At 45.9% G+C, this 19,382-nt stretch overlaps 1 protein-coding gene across 5 annotated transcripts in view; it reads right to left on the reverse strand.

Moving 5' to 3' along the window:
• Positions 1–960: 960 nt before the first annotated feature.
• Positions 961–19,382, reverse strand: part of LOC109895789 (homeobox protein cut-like 2) — a 63,493-nt gene continuing 45,071 nt past the window's right edge. For 2 of the 5 annotated variants that reach the window (XM_031830208.1, XM_031830205.1), the window contains exons 6-21: positions 19,220–19,296; positions 19,070–19,136; positions 14,364–14,412; positions 13,497–13,601; positions 13,069–13,248; positions 12,911–12,969; positions 12,754–12,802; positions 12,383–12,473; positions 11,588–12,241; positions 10,222–10,338; positions 9,170–10,023; positions 8,646–8,811; positions 8,147–8,449; positions 6,754–6,942; positions 5,827–6,103; positions 961–5,715 (exon numbers count right to left, since the gene is read on the reverse strand). In XM_031830208.1, coding sequence (XP_031686068.1) covers positions 4,878–5,715; positions 5,827–6,103; positions 6,754–6,942; positions 8,147–8,449; positions 8,646–8,811; positions 9,170–10,023; positions 10,222–10,338; positions 11,588–12,241; positions 12,383–12,473; positions 12,754–12,802; positions 12,911–12,969; positions 13,069–13,248; positions 13,497–13,601; positions 14,364–14,412; positions 19,070–19,136; positions 19,220–19,296 — 4,075 coding nt within the window. In that variant the 3' untranslated portion in view covers positions 961–4,877. The remainder of the gene's footprint in view (positions 5,716–5,826; positions 6,104–6,753; positions 6,943–8,146; positions 8,450–8,645; positions 8,812–9,169; positions 10,024–10,221; positions 10,339–11,587; positions 12,242–12,382; positions 12,474–12,753; positions 12,803–12,910; positions 12,970–13,068; positions 13,249–13,496; positions 13,602–14,363; positions 14,413–19,069; positions 19,137–19,219; positions 19,297–19,382) is intronic. The other 3 variants (XM_031830207.1, XM_020489775.2, XM_031830206.1) reach the window with 3 other exon arrangements.

Below are 19,382 nucleotides of genomic sequence, written 5' to 3' on the forward strand. Positions count from 1 at the left end.
CAGTGGGTAATGGGTAAAGGTTTACACCTACACATTGTCTGTCACCAAAACTGCCAATTGCAACATGCATGGAATTCACCAGTGTAAAAAGGGAGAAGTGCCGAGTCAATGTCAATGTGCCAGAACAATAATACAAAACAAAGTATAATCCCTTTCCAAGTGACCAATATAAAATTGCATGCAAAATTCAAACAATGAAATGAGGTTTACGTGAAGAGGTAAGTATCCATAAGGATCAGTGTAAATCCATTCATTTTCATCCATTTATTATACTGAACAGAAATATAAACGCAACATGCAACAATTTCAAGTATTTTACTGAGTTACAGTTCATATGAGGAAATCAGTCAATTTAAATAAATTCATTAGGCCCTAATCTATGGATTTCACATGACTGGGAATACAGATATGCATCTGTTGGTCACAGATACCTTAAAAGAAATGGGCCTCAGGATCTCGTCACGGTATATATGTGCATCAAAACTTCTATCAATAAATGTAATTGTGTTCGTTGTCTGTAGCTTATGCCATAACCCCACCGCCACCATGGGGCACTCTGTTCACAACGTTGACATCAGCAAACCGCTCGTCCACATGACGCCATACACGTGGTCTGCGGTTGTTGTGAGGCCGGTTGGACGTACTGACAAATTCTCTAAAACGATGTTGGATGCGGCTTATGGTGGGCATTCCTGCAGTCAGCATGCCAATTGAAAGCTCCCTCAAAACTTGAGACATCTATGGCATTGTGTTGTGTGACAAAACCGCACATTTTAGAGTGAACTTTAATTGTCCCCCAGCAGAAGGTGCACCTGTGTAATGATCATGCTGTTTAATCAGTTTCTTGATATGCCACACTAGTCAGGTGGATGGATTATCTTGGTAAAGGAGAGATGCTCACTAATAGGAATGTACAAATGATTTGTGCACAACGTTTGAGAGAAATAAGATTTTTGTGCGTATGGAACATTTCTGTGATCTTTTATTTCAGCTCATGAAACATGGGACCAACACTTTACATGTTGTGTTTATATTTTTGTTCAGTGTAGTACATTTTTCTCTGTAAGACAATGATATCTCATACAAGAAAAGTTACTTCTAAGTACTCCCATATACAGTATCACTGAGACAGAAAATTAGGTGTTAAAACAAAGGAAAGTTCGTCATAGTTTAATATGGGATTTCCAAATTCCCCTATTTTTTCATCCTTAGAGGTATATAATGTCAAGCACATATACTTTATCTGCTCAGTAAGTATGGAAGAGTCAATTCTGTCAGGATGTCAGCCATTTTATAATTATTCCTCTCCCCGTTTGCTTCACAAAAACCATTCGATTAAATGACCTACTTCTGAACATTGTCAACAACGGATTACAAAATAGTCTGCCATTGTTCTCAAAAACCAACCACTAGTTTTCCATGTGCATTCCCATAGTTAAAACGTCCATAATCCCATATAACATATGGCAGAAGAACCATCCTGTCTTCTGTTTACTTCTGATATTATATTAATTCATTATTGTATTGACCAGTGATGAGAGTGACTGGTTCAGTAAAGCTTTAAGAAGCAAGACTACCCTGAGAGAAGGTCGAAATCATGGGCAAGCTTGCCAGACCAGAACTGGCTCATATGGGATTGGTTAATAGATCTGTACACTCCATTTCAATATAGTCAGGACATTTTGTTCAAGAACATATGATATCATTTTCAGTAAATGTGTAATATTTATATATCTATACATACAATCCAAATCCTCTGAACTAGTAAGACATGTGCAAGTGTTTACTACCAAATTGAACAATACAGTAAAGGCAAAGACTTGTGGACACTAAAAGTTAGGATCATTTCGATATTGGAACTTTTCATGAATCCTCACAATTATTAATATCTAAGTGCTGTAAGTAGTTCATACACAAGGTATTGAATATCTATTAAAATCGTTCAGAGTACCAAACAGAAGCAAAATATAGAAGATATTAGCAAACTGCAAGCATGACAAAACTCATATTACAGACACAATACAGTAGTGGCCAGCGGCAAGCATAATATGAAATAATTGATTTAATTTTGTGTCATAGAATGTACTTTCAAACCGAATTCAACGTAGTAGAATTTTGATGAGGTCATATTGTATCATGTTCTTTCCATCAGGACTTGTAACCATGCTTACAGATTCTTATTCCAGTCAGATAGAGGTCGAACAAGAGAGAAACTTGTTGGTGCTCTATAGGGTATTGTGTCTTTCTACAGTATGTTATCATCAAGGAATCAAACCAGAGATGTTTGAATGACTCAAGACTGTGTTAGCCCACTGAACTAAACGCTAGGTGTAGCACACAGTAAGCCTAAACCAGAGCTAAAGTAAACATTACATTCTCAGGCAATCATTTATCTAACAGTCAATTTCCCTTGCACTCACAAGTGCACAGATACAATACAGTATATTTACAAAAGTATGTGGATTCCCCTTCAAATTAGTGGATTCAGCTATTTTAGCCACACCCATTGATGACAGGCATATAAAATTGAGTACACCGCCATGCAATCTCCATAGACACACATTGGCAGTAGAATGGCTTTACTGAAGAACTCAGTGACTTTCAATGTGGACCTGTTATAGGATACCACCTTTCCAACAGGTCAGTTTGTCAAATTTCTGCCCCGCTAGAGCTGCCTCGGTCAACTGTAAGTGCTGTTATTGTGAAGTGGAAACGTCTAGGAGCAACAATGGCTCAGCCGTGAAGTGGTAGGTCACACAAGCTCACAGAACAGGACCGGCGAGTGCTGAAGCATGTTAAAATTGTCTGTCTTCGGTTGCAACACTCACTTCCGAGTTCCAAACTGCCTCTGGAAGCAATATCAGCACAAGAACTGTTCGTCGGGAGCTTCATGTAATGGGTTTCCATGGCCGAGAAACCGCACACAAGCCTAAGATCACCATTCGCAATGCCAAATGTTGGCTGGAGAGTTCAAAAGCTTGCCACCATTGGACTCTGGAGCAGTGGAAACACATTCTCTGGAGTGATGAACCACACTTCACCATCTGGCAGTCCGACGGACAAATCTAGGTTTGGCGGATACCAGGAGAATGCTACATACCCGAATGCATAGTGCCAACTGTAAAGTTTGGTGGAGGAGGAATAATGGTCTGGGGATGTTTTTCATAGTTCTGGCTAGGCCCAGAAATCTTAACGCTACAGCATACAATGACATTCTAGACAATTGTGTGCTTCCAACTTTGTGGCAACAGTTTGGGGAAGGCCCTTTCCTGTTTCAGCATGACAATGCCCCTGTGCATAGAGCGAGGTCCATACAGAAATGGTTTGTCGAGATCGGTGTGGAAGAACTTGACTGGCCTGCACAGAGCTCTGACCTCCACCTCATTGAACACCTTTGGGATAAATTGGAACGCTGACTGCAAGCCAGGCCTAATCGCCCAACATCAGTGCCCGACCTCATGCTCTTTTGGCTGAATGGGAAGCAAGTCCCCGCAGCAATGTTCCAACATCTAATGAAAAGCCTTCCCAGAAGAGTGGATGCTGTTATAGCAGCAAAGGGGGACCAAATCCATATAAATGCCCATGATTTTGGAAAGAGATGTTCTATGAGCAGGTGTCCACATACTTTTGGTTATGTAGTGTATTTCAACTGAGGGATTAATGCGTTACCTCTCTGGAAGGGCACAATAAACACGACTGCAGGAGGAACAGCATGAGAGCCCATGAGAGGACAGAAGGACGATGGATCAAGCGAGAAAAGGAGGATGAAGTCTTTTGTTATCCAAGAGCAGGCGTTCTCAATGTGGTATTAAATAATGTCAATATTTGCCTGTGATTCCTCACTAATAGATTCCCAGGTTCCATTGCTGTCTGAGACATAATTCAAACATATCTTAATCAATTTATTCAAACGGTCGGAGGATCATAGAGGTTAAAGGATCATAGAGGTAAGTCTGAAATAAATCATGTAAACTGTGCTCATGTGTAGTGAGTTTCACTTACTGACAAGTGCACAAGGGTTCAAAACTGTAAACCTCCAGGATTATATAACAACAAAAAAAGATTCTACTTGTTAGATTTTACATGTCCTTTTTTTCTTATTTTTCACAGATTTCTTTTCACAAATTTTTGCTCCAGTATATCACAGGTGACTAACTATAGAGGATAACAGGGTCAGTTGAATACCATGATACATCTGGTTCAGAAGGCTATTGCAGACAATTCTACAACATGTACAACCACACTTTATACTTTTGTGTTACAAATGTTTCAAAACATATCACCAAGAAACTAAGTACATAGGAGATGTTGAATATTTAGAGTCTTAAAGGACTATCCCTTAGTCAGTAGTACAATTTCACGTTACTTGACTTAAACTGTCCCGTTTTACAGACAAAATCGGAAAAACTGCTATTCAAAAATTAGCAAATTTGGTCATTGTCTCTTTTTATATAATTATAGTGCTTTTGATGGCTTAAGACAGAGTCTTTTTTAATCTCACCCAGTGGCAATCTACACAACTTCAGTGTACATTTCATGACACCATAGCTGCAAAAGTCTTCACGTCAGAGTCCATTAGGTAAAACAACAGCTAGTGCTGTTACATATATTTCAAAGTAGTATCCATTATCAAAAAAACTAAAACACATTTATAAATATTTTTTATTTTCTAAAAGCCCTCTAAGGGAATTTGTCTGTAAGTTTAGCTCTGGTTTCCCCTGGTATCCTACAGGGTATTTATTCAGTATGGGAGGACAGGGAGGACAGGCCTTCAGGAGCCAGGCTCCACTTCATGTGTTCCTGAAGCTTCTCTTTGAGAGTCTCCCATGTCTGGTGTGAGTCAGCAGGACTGAGGAAATGTGGAGGAAGGGAGGGGCCTAAAACTCCCACTCCAGGGTCTCCTCCCGGTTAGCCGCTCTCTCCAGCCTGTGAATGATGTTGTTGAGGTTGGCAATTTTCTCGGTGCGTCTCTGAACGCTCCTGTTGGGCTTGGGGCTCTGGATGGGAGGCATGGGGTTAGGGTCCAGGTTGTGGTTGGTGCTTGTCGTGGGTGGGTTGGGCAGGGATGGGGAGATGGGTGCAGAGGAAGATGAGACAGGGGAGACGGACATCATGAGGCCGGGCGAGGAGGCAGCGGAGGGGGAGTTGAGTGAGACCTCCAGGCTGCTGCGGGAGGGCTCAGACGAGGCCTTGAATCTGACCGGGTCCACGGGAGACTTGCTGGAGTCGTCAACCTCGTGCCTGGACTGGCTGGTTCTCTGGGGACCATCTAGGGAGAGTGCCTCCTGGAAGAGCCCCTGAGCCTGGCTGCTCATACCCTCTTCCTGCCTCATGCTCTGAGGATAGTGTGGAGCTAGGTGGAGCTCTCGGCAGCCACCCATCAGGTCCTCATGCTCCGTTTTCAACTGAGGGAACTGGACACCCATAGAGAAACACTGGATCTTAGGCTGTTTGATGTAGCCATTCCTCTCCTCCTCCTCTCCCTCGTCCTCCCGCTCACTGGCCTCCTGTTTGACATGAGGCAGTGGTGTGTTGGCGCTGAGGGGGCGGATGGGGTGGGGGGTGCGTCCAGTGGGGTGCAGCAGCCTCCTCTCATCTACGTCTGAGATGGGGCTCTGTATGGCCGAGGGAGAGTAGCTGTGGTGTTCTGTGTCTGTGTCGTTGTCGTTGTCCTGGAGACCCTCCATGAGGACCTCCCGTCGCATCCTGGACCTGCTTAGAAAAACACAACAATCAAACTAACAGTTTGAAGGAGTCGTGTACCTTATTTATTCAATGTAATTATTCTAGTCCCTCTAGCGGTAGGGATCTGATGCCATGTCTGACCTGTAGTTGTGGAACCAGTTGATGACGGTATTGGTTTTGAGGTTGAGCTGGCAGGCCAGCATCTCAATGGTGTGCTGGGAGGGGTATGGCTCCAGGAGGTAGGCCTTCCTCAGAGCCTCCTTCTCCTCAGCCCCCAGCACCACCCTGGGCTTCTTCACCTGACTGTAGGGACACAGGTCTATTGAGGCCAGAGCTGGGCTCACACACTCAGAGCGGGCACTGGGAGAGTCACTGTCTGAGCCGGTACTCAGCAGCCCATACCGCCTCTTCAGGTAGGCTGAGAGGACAACACAGAGAGAAAGACAGTTTCAATGCTGCATAAATGTTTTGGTACCCTTCCCCAGATCTGTGCCTCAACACAATTCTGCCTCGGCGCTCTACGGACAATTCCTTCGACCTCATGGCTTGGTTTTTGCTCTGACATGCACTGTGAACTATGGGACCTTATATAGACAGGTGTGTGCCTTTCCAAATCATGCCCAATCAATTGAATTTACCACAGGTGGACTCCAATCAAGTTGTAGAAACAACTCAAGGATGATCAATGGAAACAGGATGCACCTGAGCTCAATTTCGAGTCTCATAGCAAAGGGTCTGAATACTTATGTAAATAAGGTATTTCTGTTTGAATTTTTATACATTTGCAAAAATGTTTTAAAAAATGTTTTCGCTTTGTCATTATGGGGTATTGTGTGTAGATTAATGAGGGGAAAAATGATGTCATCCATTTTAGAATAAGGCTGTAAGGTAACTAAATGTGGAAAGAGGGAAGGGGTCTGAATACTTTCCGAATGCACTGTACATCTATTGGTACATCCACACAGTGCTCTACTGTATGATTGGCTAAATGCAAATACACATACTGCTAACATGCAAACCCTGATAACAGAGCATCATTTGCAGATAACATGCCATAAATTGACCAACCTTTCTTCTCCATCTTCTTCATGTCCCTCAGCTTGTCCACGTTGTGCGGGTCGTTGAGCCACAGTTGCATGCGGACGAAAGGCTCCCTGCCTTTGAGGCTGAGTTTGTGCCAGGGCTTGGGCCTGGAGAGCAGGTCTGACACTGAGCCCTGGGTGAGGCCCAGTATACTCTCCCCAAACAGCCGCTGGCCTAGAGCACACAAACAAAGGTTTAATCTTAGGGCTTGGCACCTTTTTTCTCCACTTCCTGCCTGAATGACGTGCACAAAGTAAACTGCCGTAGCTCAGGCCCTGAAGCCAGGATTTGCATATAATTGGTACCATTGGAAATAAAACACTTCGAAGTTTGTAGGAATGTTTAAATAATGTAGGGGAATATAACACAATAGATATGATAGGGGAGAATCTAAAGAAAAAACAACCAGATTTCTTTGAGAGAGACCATCCTCTTAGAAATGCAAGAGACAGGTCATATTGAAAATTAGCTCTCTGGGTGCAATTCCTATGGCTTCCACAGGGTGTCAGCAGTCTATGTTCACAGTTTCAGGCTTGTAAAAAAAAACGAATAAGAAATAACAGTTTTAGTAGAGGGACACGGTCTTGGAAATTTGTGTTTGCGCTCACCATGAAGACATTACGCACCTGCTAAAATCTGTTTCCTACTGAACATACTTCTTTCAGAAAAAAATATATAGTTTGATTATACATTTTAGGGTATCTGAGGAGTAAATAGAAATGTATTTTGACTTGTTGAATCAAAGTTTAGGGGTAGATTTTCAGATTCCTTTCTCTGCAAGTTGAACGAGTGCATTACTCAAATCGATGGCGCCAACTAAACTGACATTTTGGGATATAAAGAAGGATTTTATCTAACAAAACGACACTACATGTTAATGCTGGGACCCTTTGGATGACAAATCAGAGGAAGATTTTTTTTAAATAAGTGAATATTTAATTGTTATATGTGAATGTATGACACCTGTGCCGGTGGAAAACTATTTTGATGTGGGGCGCCGTCCTCAAACAATCGCATGGCATGTTTTCGCTGTAATAGCTACTGTTAGATTAACAAGAATTTAAGCTTTCAGCCGATATAAGACACTTATATCTACCTAAATGTTTAATATACATAATATTTATGATTATTTATTTGAATTGCGCACCCTCCAGTTTCACAGGAAATTAGCACACACATTGACAGACACACTGTATTCCAACCAGAGCACACATAAAGTAGGTCCGCTGGCCTAGTGGACACCTGACAGAACTAAGACACAGGGTTTATCCTAACCAGGTGGTCAGAGAAAACCACAACACATACCATTAACTCACCACAACATAAATCCCACACTCATTCCTAAAAGCCATATCCAGAGACAACAACTTACACTCACCTAGGTTGTTGTCTGTTAGCACCTCCTTGACCTTCTTGGTGATGACGTATGTGTCCAGCTCTGGGGACATTGCCACCAGCTCCTGGATGCCCAGGGGGGTGTGGGGCTGGTGGAGGGACAGCAGACTGGGGGTGGATTTCCCTCCTTCTGGGTGGGGGGGCATTAGGCCCAGGCCATCAGGCTGCTGGTTCTCTTTGCTGCTCTCCAGGGTATGGCTGACGGGCTCCACCAATGGGCTGGGGTGGCTCTCCTCTGGGCTGGGGGGTGGGGAGGGCGACGACTGGGCCGTCACTGGGCTTTTATCTATGGGCGGTAGTCACAAAACATCAGAGGGTGAAATCATCAGTCAGAGCAACAGATAAAGAAGCAAAGAGACCTTCTATATTCAGCTGATTAGCTAGAAAAGACATTCGTACTCTTATTGACCATATGTATACAAATAATTACTTGTATAAAATAAATAGGCCCAAGCTGCAGTGTGTGATGTGTAGTGGCCCACCTCGAGAGAGGCTTTGGCTGGGAAGCTGGGTGAGTGCTTGGCCCAGCTGGTCCAGCAGCCACAGCTGCATGCGGATGAAGGGTTCCCTGCCTTTCTGGGTCAGCTTGCTCCAGGGTTTGGGCCGAGACAGCATGTCACTCACACTGCCCTGAGACAGACCCAGCACCTGGAGAGAGGATACACAGGATAAACATCAAGTTATTCCTACTGAGCAAATGCAACAATTTCAGTTCCTCTTTGGTATCTGTTCGAGACATGACAAAATGCTGACTGGCACATCAGCTTCACTAAGGACCCATTTAAGTGAATATCTACAACCACTAGAGGGCAGAAGCACTCAATCTATACGAATTGAAGAACAAACTTTGATTATACATGCTCAAAATCAGTTTAATATTCACATGATACAGCTTAATCATTTTTGGCTTAGAAAGAGGCCTCACAAATGACTTATTGAGACACAGTAAGTTATCCAAAATATGTCATCCTTTTTAGAGGAAGCATGGAGTGAAGTGAACACACACCTTTTCACCAAAGATCCTCTGACAGATGCCGTTCTTGGCCAGCTTCTCTTTGACCTGCCGGGTGAGTTCGATGGTGTCCACCTCATGGTACATGTACATCTCATACTGCTCTGGCGTCAGCGGCGGCACGGTGGGCTTCAGGGTGCGGGGGAGGTATGATGGGTAATAGGACAGGCCACGACCAGGGCCTGGTGACTCCCCACTCACTGACACGTCCGACTCCACTTTTACTTCCACAGACCGTACCATCCCCGAGCCAGTGTCCTCCTCGGCTGCAGACGCCTCCTCACTGTTGGGCAGACACTCTCCGTTCTCCAGCCGGGGCCAGGGCCGGGGCAGGGCTGAGGGGCCCGAAGACGAGGAGGAGGACAGGGAGGGAGACACTGAGGTGAAGGGCCGAGAGCTGCCGCCCCCTACGCCACCTACCATGCCTATGGGCCCCCGCTCCACAGACCAGTGCTGGTCGAAGTAAGTCCCCGCCTCACCGATCTCCGACTTGACTTTACGGATGATGTTCTGGACAAAGGCGGCGGGGGAGAGGACACTGAGGGGGGTCTGGGGGCTGCTGATGGGGTTGGCCATGCACACGGTCACCGTGCCCCCCTCCTCCTGTTTGATGAAGGTGGGTAAAGGCAGGACCTTGGAAGGCTCAGGGAGCCCCAGGCGCTCCACCTGGGGCCCAGCGCTGGTGGCAGAGGCCCTGCCACAGACATCCATCTCCATCAGGGCCTGCTGCTGCGCCTGCATCTCCCTCCTGGCCTGCTCCAGGATGTTCTTGATGGTGTCGTCTGAGCTGCCGCCCGCCCCATTACTGCTCAAGCCGGAGGGACTGCCCAGGGACGACTTAATGTCACCTGCAGATCGTGCACGCGCACACAAACACACGCAAACACACGCAAACCGTTACAGAGAACGAATACACAGTCCACACCAACTTCAAAAACGTCACCTGCCATCAATGAAAATTGCTCTCAAAATGTACAAACCAAAAATAATGATAATTCAAAATGTCACCTGACCTAGCACAGTTGAATAAAGAGTAGATGCATAACCTGTTCCAGACACACCTCCTCTCTGGGACTGGATCTCCTTCTTGGCCTGCTCCAAGATATTTTTGATGGCGTCGTCTGACCCAGTTTCAGGAGTTCGGATGCGAGGAGTGATGCTCCCTACCACAGAGAGGGTAACAGAGAGTGAGAGAAAAGGAGGGGGGAGAGAGAGCGAGTGAGTGGGATGGCTGATCAGAGAGCAGTTCCAAGGCTTTGCTTTCGACTGGAAGATCAATGGCTGCCTTTGAGATGTTGGCGTCTGAGGTTGCGGTATACGGCAAGCTCAACTTTCAAAAGCTCTGAAATCTGGGAAGAAAACAAAGTTTAAAAGTAACACAAGAAACATGGGAGAGGAAGCCACCTCTGTTCTCTTGGCCCTCGCATCCCTATGGGAGGGAAGCTTCTGCCTTGTCCAGTCCAAGCTCTTCTCTGTCCTGGCACCCCAATGGTGGGACCAGCCTCCCCCTGAAGCTAGGACCCCCCCAGAGACCTAACACTCGCACTTAACGTTCTTACCGCCTTACTAGCTCTGACTTTGGTGATAGCTACTTTAGTGGAAAAATGTACTTACTATGACTGTGATATGTGGCTGTCTCACCTAGCTATCTGAAGATGAATGCACTAAAGTCGCTCTGGGTAAGAGTCTCTGCTAAATGACTAAAATGTCAAATGCAAATGAAGAAGTTAAAAGTGCAGCCCAGGGAGATTAAACGGTTTAAATGCAGAGAGGCCCAGAAACTAAACCACCAACCTTTCAAAACTCAGAGAGACAGAGCGGCCAACTCTGCTCTATCCCACAGCACTAATAAAATCCTCAAATACAAATACTGCAACACACAACCTTCTGCTTTAGCACATTAAATGCATGTACAGCAGATTAATGCCTGATATTATTTCATTTTACTCAGAGCACTTTACATAGCAGGGGGAAACTCACCTCATCCACCACCAATGTGTAGCATCCACTTGGGTGATGCATGGCAACCCTTTTTGTGGAGAGGTGGAGAGATGATCTATGCCAATTAGGAATTAGGGGGATGATTAGGTGGCCATGATGGAATGGGGCCAGGTTGGGAATTTAGCTATGAGGGGTTAACACCCCTACTCTTTAGATGAGTGGCATCGGATTTTTAATGACCACAGAGAGTCAGGACACCCATTTAATGTCACATCCGAAAGACGACCCTATGCAGGGCAATGTCCCCTTCACTGCCCCGGGGCATTGGGATCACCTTAGACCAGAGGAAAGACTGCCCCTTACTGGTCCTCCAACACCACTTCCAGCAGCATCTGGTCTCCCATCCAGGGACCGCCCAGGACCGACCCTGCTGAGTATTCTGCTGGAGTGACAACTGTCCAGTCCACTCACCTCTCTGTCGGACCTGGATGGTCCTGAGGGCCAAGATGTTCTGATCGTCAGACAGGAACTGTTTCATCTTGATGAAGGGCTCCTTGCCTTTCACTGTCAGCTTCCTCCAGGGCTTGGGTCGGGCCAGTATCTCACTGACCGAGCCCTGTGATAGGCCCAGCACATAGTGACCAAACACACGCTGGCCAATGTTGTGCTTCAGCAGCTGCTCTTTGACCTGGAAGGCAATCTCTGCTGTCTCCAACTGGTCGTCATCACCCGCAGTGGAGCTCCCGCTTTCCGATTGGTCACTGGGCAGGCCGGCCTCGATGCCGCCGGCCCCTGCAGGTCCCTGATTGGCTGACATTAGGGTGACTTTGGCTGCATACAGGGCGGTGGGGAAGGCCATGAGGGGGCTGCCGGATTCCTTCTTAAAGAGTGGGGAGGAGAGGACCTGCTTGTGGACGACGTGGTCCGCAGACAGCCTGTCCCTTGAGCAGGGGGACACAGAGAAGGGGCGGGGGAGGTCGTGGCTAGAGGAGGAGACGTCCATTGTGGGGGGTCCAGGGCTGGCAGAGGTACGCTCATCCACTTGGGAGACTGAGGAGAAGGACCCTGAGGGCCTGCCCCACTCCCTGTCTGACTCCCTGCCTGACTCCTCCGATCGGTCCTCATCTGCAGACACAGAGTCACACTCAGATTAGCAGCACTTTCACACCCACTGGGGTATACAGCTGCATAGAGCCAACACAGTACAATACAAACAGCTTTCAAGACTACAATTAGATTTCATAGGCATTGATACTGTTGCCTCACCATTGTTGTGTAAGATTCTGGCCTTATCCATCAGGTACTTGGGAGAGGGAAGAAAGGCCTCTTTGTCCCGCAAAAAAGCCTCTGCAGTGTCCTGGTGAGAGTGAGAGAGAGAGAGAGAGAGAGAGAGAGAGAGACACACACACACACACACACAGGCTGTTCAATTTCGATTAATCAATTATAGTGGCTGTAGATATCCTTACAATGCATGACGCTCACTGAGGCATTCAATGGCACTGCTAAACTTTTTCTTCCCTGACAGCAGTGGAACATTAGGAGGAAACGAAAGTTCTGTTTTGTTAAGAAGCAAACTATTTTGATTCATGCTGGGCTATGAACAACAAGGCAATAAACTTGAATATATATCTCACCTGGGACGAGCTACCATTCGTTGAGGCCAGCTTCATTACCTTCAAGATACTACAAGAGGAAAAAACAACAGTAAGAATGTTATATTGTGTTTCTATATATAAGATATTGTAATATGATTAGTCGTCTCTTCTCAAGCACCATGGGTGTTTGTCTCACCGGAGTTCTGTTTTAATCTCTTCATAGTCCAACTGGGATTGCAATTTAGCTTCTAATCTCTGAAACAGTCAAAGAGAGGAAGCATATATCAGCAAACTCCACCGACAAGAAGGTGGGTCCATACCGCTTGCCATTTGAGTGTGTGCAGTAGGACTTACCTCAATAGCTTCTGTCTTATAGGTCAGCTGGCTTTCCAGCTCAATGATCTGATTGGCTGAGATGTTTTGGACTTCCTGTAGTGCGAACTGTAGTCTCTGTACGTTTTCCAGTAGCCTGAGGATCTCTCGGTCTTTAGCCATCAGCTTAGCCTCCAGCTTGGATGGCAACACATCACCCCTCTCCCAAGTGGAAGAAAGAAAGTCAGGGTGTGAGAGGAAACAGAATCAAAAGGAGTCAAAGACACTGAAGGGTAAATAAATGGAAGGTGAGAATTCCTTTTTAAAAAGGCTAAAATTATACCGTCCAGAATTCCCACACTTAAAAGATCCATGATGTGAATCTTCAATGAATTTGAAGGGGGGGAGGGGGGTGGGGGGGATTGAGGAACACATTGATCTGAACAGAAGAGGATGTGGTCTCGTCTCACCCCATTAGTGCCCTCTGGTGGATGGCAGCTCCCTGGGGTGGCGCTCCGGGGACTGGCCAGTTGTTCCTTTAGCCTCTCCACCTCCCTCTGGGCCATTTCTGCTTTCTACAATCAAACATCACAGCATTACAACTCACACAACAGAACACTGACACAACCAACCTGTCAGTCACGCAGCAGATATATAGATGAACTGGTCCTGAAGAGCACAGACAGATGATTCTGAGGACAGACCTTCAGAAACTAAATAAATAGAGGAGGACCACCGGCAGAAGACTGCAACTCGATATTCCTGAGAGGACTGTTTAGTCAGTGTACTTTCTTCCCAGACTGTTTACCTGCTCCGTCACACTCGGGCTGCTAATTAATGATTCATTTTGAGAAAATTTAACTAAGGGCTGCTGGCGGAGAGAAAGAGAGAGAGAGAAGGAGAAAGAGAAGGTTCAAGAGAGAGAATGACAGAGAGAGAGAGAGAGAGAGAGAGAGAGAGAGAGAGAGAGAGAGAGAGAAAAGGAAAGAGAAAACAGAGAGAGAAGAGAAATCACTAGGAAGGAAAGGAAGCAATTAAGGCAATGAGGTAGGTACGAGCCCCAGCGCACGGCACTCCGGCATCAATCGCGCTTGGCAGTCTCTCCTGTCCTTTACTGAGTGTTGCAGTGGTGCCGTGGAGCACCCACAGACGGGGGCCAGGGTTTACTGCCTCTAATCACAGGAGCTCAGGGAGGGGGAGGCAGGGTAGGGAGAGGCAAGGGTGCTGCAGAATGCAGGGTGTCTAATTAAACAGGAGGCTTGATTACAGGAGTGATTATCTTAACGAAGAAGCATCTTATTCAGAGGGCTGCCAACAGGACGGCATTTTTCACTCACCTGGTTTGCCTTCTCAAGATTCATCATGATCACACCGACCTCCTCTGCCCTGGAACACAAACACAACCAGCCTGTGGGTTACGGAGGGGGCAATCGCCTAGTCTAGCATGATTTATACACCCTCCTTGACGTCTGACCTCAATGTAGGGCAACACCATACAGCACAATACGCAATACATATAACATGAGTCTATAACACATTATAAACTGGGTGGGTCGAGCCCTGAATGCTGATTGACTGACAGTCGTGGTATATCAGACCGTATACCATGGGTATGACAAAACATTTATTTTTACAGCTCTAATTATGTTGGTAACCAGTTTATACCAATAAGGCACCTTGGAGGTTTGTGGAATATGGCCAATATACCACGGCTAAGGGCTGTATCCAGGCACTCCGCTTTGTGTCATTCTAAGAATGTGTGGTATATTGGCCATATATTGTACCACACCTCCTCGTGCCTTATTGCTTAATTATACAACGGGTGGGTCTAATCCTAGATGCTGATTGGTTAAAACCGCGTTCCAGCCGGTGTCTATTTCACAAGTTACCACCGGCTAAGGATATGACGTTGAAATAGCTAGTTACTATTCCATCTCACCCTGCAATCCACTGTCTCATCAGCCCAACCAGGCAACATATAAACTTGATCTCCACTGTAAAAAAGCATCTAGACATAATCTCCCCTTTCGTTTAGATGAGCGTTTGGTTTTCAACAGCAGAGCTTTGTATCAACCTTGCTGTCTGTCTCCAACATTTGCAACATTGTTTCAATATTCAAATTTGATCTCCAGCTGTCCCATAGGAATGAATGTGTCAAGAGTTGGGATGAGACAGACAGGCAGGCAGCTTTTCTCCAAATCATGAATCAGCATAAGTTTTATGGATACAAAGAAATGAAAATAAAAAAAACAGGTCTAACTAAATGAAATGCAGCTAGTTTGCTGTCTTTCCAGCATTTGAAGGGATTGTGTTAGCTATGTAGATGGCTAGGTTCTCTGAACAGTGTCCTGGCGAGAGGGCCCATGTTCTATACCAGGTGAAATCCCGCATCACTAGCTAGCTCATTGTTCTGTTAATGTCATTAGGAAATAGCATAAACAAATGAAAATGCAGCTACGTTTCTGTTATTCTGGCTGCACTGTTTGACGTGACTGTGTTAGCCCAAGTTGACTAGCTAGCAAGAAAGGGGATAAGAACGAAACATTAACTAACGACTGGGTCACGTCCATAGATACAGAATAAAAATACTTCCCGACTAGGTTGCATCTCTGGCAACCTAACCGATAGAAGGAACAACTAGCCGGCTTGGGTAGCAACCCTAGATTTGTGTCGGGACTATATCTCGTGGAAAGATGAAACAGTATGAATAAATTCATCAAAATAATGTTTTTTTAAATGTCAATCATTATTTGAATTGGTTGGTAACCCATTGAACAAAAGTGATAATACCCTCGAAACCAGTGTTTGGAGGATATATTGTCACAGTTTGCCAGATCCTCCATGCCAATATAATCCTCCAAACACCGACTTCGAGGGCATTATCACTTAATTATACAATGGGTGTGTCTAATCCTGGATACTGATTGGTTAAAACCACGTTCCAGCCGGTGTCTCGTCCACAAATGACCACCGGCTAAGCCCATGATGTTGAAATGCCTATTTAATGTTCCATCTCACTGCACAATCCACTGTCTAGGGCCTAACAACACCGTGCCAATATATCCTCCAAACGCTGGCTTCGAGGGCATAATCACCTAATCATCAACTCGTTATCAGACCCCTTACACACTTTTCTGAAACGATTCACACTAAATCACACACAACATAAACAAAGCATCATTCCTCACATATCTCACTAGAGTACAACCAAAACCAGACAGAAACGGACTGCATGTCTGATCAATACAATACTTTTCTTTGGAGATTTCATTCCTACATGCCTCCATCCATCTAACAATCAGAGAAGTCCAATATAAATAGACAGGTTATTCATGAGGTTTGTTTGAAGTTCAAAAGTTTCTTTTTAGACACATGGGAGTTGATTTTCAAAATGTGGAGAAAGATGAATTAACGAGAACTGTGAAATTGATTAAAATATGCAAAGATTTCTGATGTTTTCAGGACAAAGAAACCCCTTTCCGTTTCACTAATGTGTTTTGAGAGCAAATCAGCGATATTGTTCACTATCAAACAAACTATTTTCAAACAAACCATGTTCTTCCTCACCTCCGTCTGCACCCACAGTGCCCTTCATCTCACTGCTGGTTATTATGTGCTTGTTTGAGGAAGATTAATGACACAAACAACTTAACTGCATGACTTATAACCCATTCTGAAAAGTCACAGAGCATTGCTTTTGGGGGGGAAGGGGAGGGGGGGGGTGAAACAATAGTAAAACCAGACCCATTAAAAATTCAAATAAATCAATAGTTCTCTATATTAATTAGTAGTGGTGTGGTGTGCAATACAGTCCAGAAGCTCTGGGCAGAGTCCAGGCCACATCAATAAGCCCAGGATGGATGGAACCACACTGACAGAAAAAGGTAACAGGTGTCATATCCAGATTTAATGAACTTGAGCAGTATGTAAAAAATGCTTTGTATTGATTACTTGTTCAGATACTCAAAACAGCCAAATCCCCTTTATTATTAACATCAAGGAAAAAGTCAATCAGAGTAATTAGGAGGTGAAGTTAGCTACACAGAGCCACGGAGATGAGTACTGAGAGGTAGTGGTGATAATGGACCAGGGGGGTGTTTAGTGTTTCTATTAGCCTATCACAGGCAGCTGAGGACACCACCCACTCATCGGACAACCCATATAGGATGTATTCCTCATATTCACTAACTACGAGCCGAGCCATTCACAAACGAAGCACTGGCCCAGTGGCCCTAACACCAACGCACAACCATCCTTCCTCTCTCCCCTCACAGAGAGCTAACGAGCCGTCACTGTGAACAGCTGCTGAACATGAAAGGGGAGTCGAACGGAAAATTCTTCAAATCCAGCAGAATGGATGGCGGTGGGTCTGGAAACTACAGTTCAATTGCACCATGGATTAAGCCTGGGAGAAAATCCATTAGCACCGGCTCACTGTGCTCCGTCCGCAGCACTACCCAAACAAAGGAGTGTTAACTTTCAATGTCTATCGACATCCTTCATACAACTTCACATTCATTTCAACCGTTGAGCTGGATACATAGCACTCACAGATCCAGGACAAGGTAGAGTGTTTTCTGAAGCAATCTTTAAATGAAGCCATTCTTCTTGAGGCCTGGCAAGGCAAGGCCCTGGCTGTCAGACAGAGGAGGCCAACACAGAGCTCTCCCATCCATCCACCTGCATTAGTCAGTGAGTCACACCACAGTAACATCCGAAATGGCACCCTATTCCCTATATAGTGCACTACACGCATAGGGCTCTGGTCAGAATTAGTGAACTATATAGGGAATAGGGTGTAATTTCCGTTGCAGCCCAGGTCTGTTTTTACAATGGCATTCTGAAGGTTCAGACTGGACATGGGTACATTCCAGTGGAGAGTGACCATGTGTGAATTAGGGTAGAGCAAGCATGGCTAAAGAGAGAAGGCTGAGCATAGTGGTGTATGCATAGGTGGGGCTGAGTAGGGACCTGCAGTAGGGACCTGCAGTGGGGACATGCATTAGGGACCTGCAGTGGGGACATGCATTAGGGACCTGCATTAGGGACCTCCATTAGGGACCTGCATTAGGAACCTGCAGTAGGGATCTGAGTAAGGACCTGCAGTAGGGACCTGCATTAGGGACCTGCATTAGGGACCTAAGTAGGGACCTGCAGTGGGGACATGACTAGGGACCTGACTAGGGACCTGCATTAGGGACCTCCATTAGGGACCTGCATTAGGGACCTACAGTAGGGATCTGAGTAAGGACCTGCAGTGGGGACATGCATTAGGGACCTGCAGTGGGGACATGCATTAGGGACCTGCAGTGGGGACATGCATTAGGGACCTGCATTAGGGACCTCCATTAGGGACCTGCAGTAGGGATCTGAGTAAGGACCTGCAGTAGGGACCTTCATTAGGGACCTGCATTAGGGACCTAAGTAGGGACCTGCAGTGGGGACATGACTAGGGACCTGACTAGGGACCTGCAGTAGGGACCGGCAGTGGGGACCTGACTAGGGACCTGCAGTGGGGACATGTATTAGGGACCTGCATTAGGGACCTGCATTAGGGACCTGAGTAAGGACCTGCATTAGGGACCTCCATTAGGGACCTGCAGTAGGGACCTGCAGTAGGGCCCTGCAGTAGGGTCCTGCAGTAGGGACCTGAGTAAGGACCTGCATTAGGGACCTGAGTAACGACCTGCATTAGGGACCTGAGTAACGACCTGCATTAGGGACCTGCATTAGGGACCTGCAGTAGGGAGCTGCAGTAGGGACCTGAGTAAGGACCTGGAGTAGGGACCTGCAGTAGGGACTTGCAATAGGGACCTGACTAGGGACCTGCAGTAGGGACCTGTAGTAGGGACCTGAGTAGGGACCTGCAGTAGGGGCCTGCAGTAGGGACCTGCATTAGTATAGATGGAGAGATCATGAGTAGAGTAAATGAGGGTTAGGGAACATGTTAGAGAACAAGCAGTGACCACAGTATGGACATAGGCTGAGTGGGTTACATGAACAGAGGAGTTGAGAGACAGTGGAGATATAAGCAGGCTCTTACTTGTTGGCCTTCTCCTGGTCGTATTTACACCGCAGGTCCAGAAGATCTGTCTGGGCTGTGCTCAGAGCTAGAGAGATAAAGAAACAGGATTAGTAGTGATGACCTTTCACCTCACTGTGTCCAGAAAGGACCACCGGACAAAACACTCACATGAATGCAGCACTTTGATCCTCTCCTCGGCCTCACCCAGTCTGTCGGCCAGAGTGGCATCTGTGTCTTCGGCTTCCCTATGAGAAGAGAGACGCAATGTCAAAGATGACCATGCTTACATACTCTCAGGCATACAGCACACATACTGTATTACATTCTGTTT

Source organism: Oncorhynchus kisutch, linkage group LG8, assembly GCF_002021735.2.
Source record: "Oncorhynchus kisutch isolate 150728-3 linkage group LG8, Okis_V2, whole genome shotgun sequence".
NCBI classification, from domain to species: domain Eukaryota; kingdom Metazoa; phylum Chordata; class Actinopteri; order Salmoniformes; family Salmonidae; genus Oncorhynchus; species Oncorhynchus kisutch.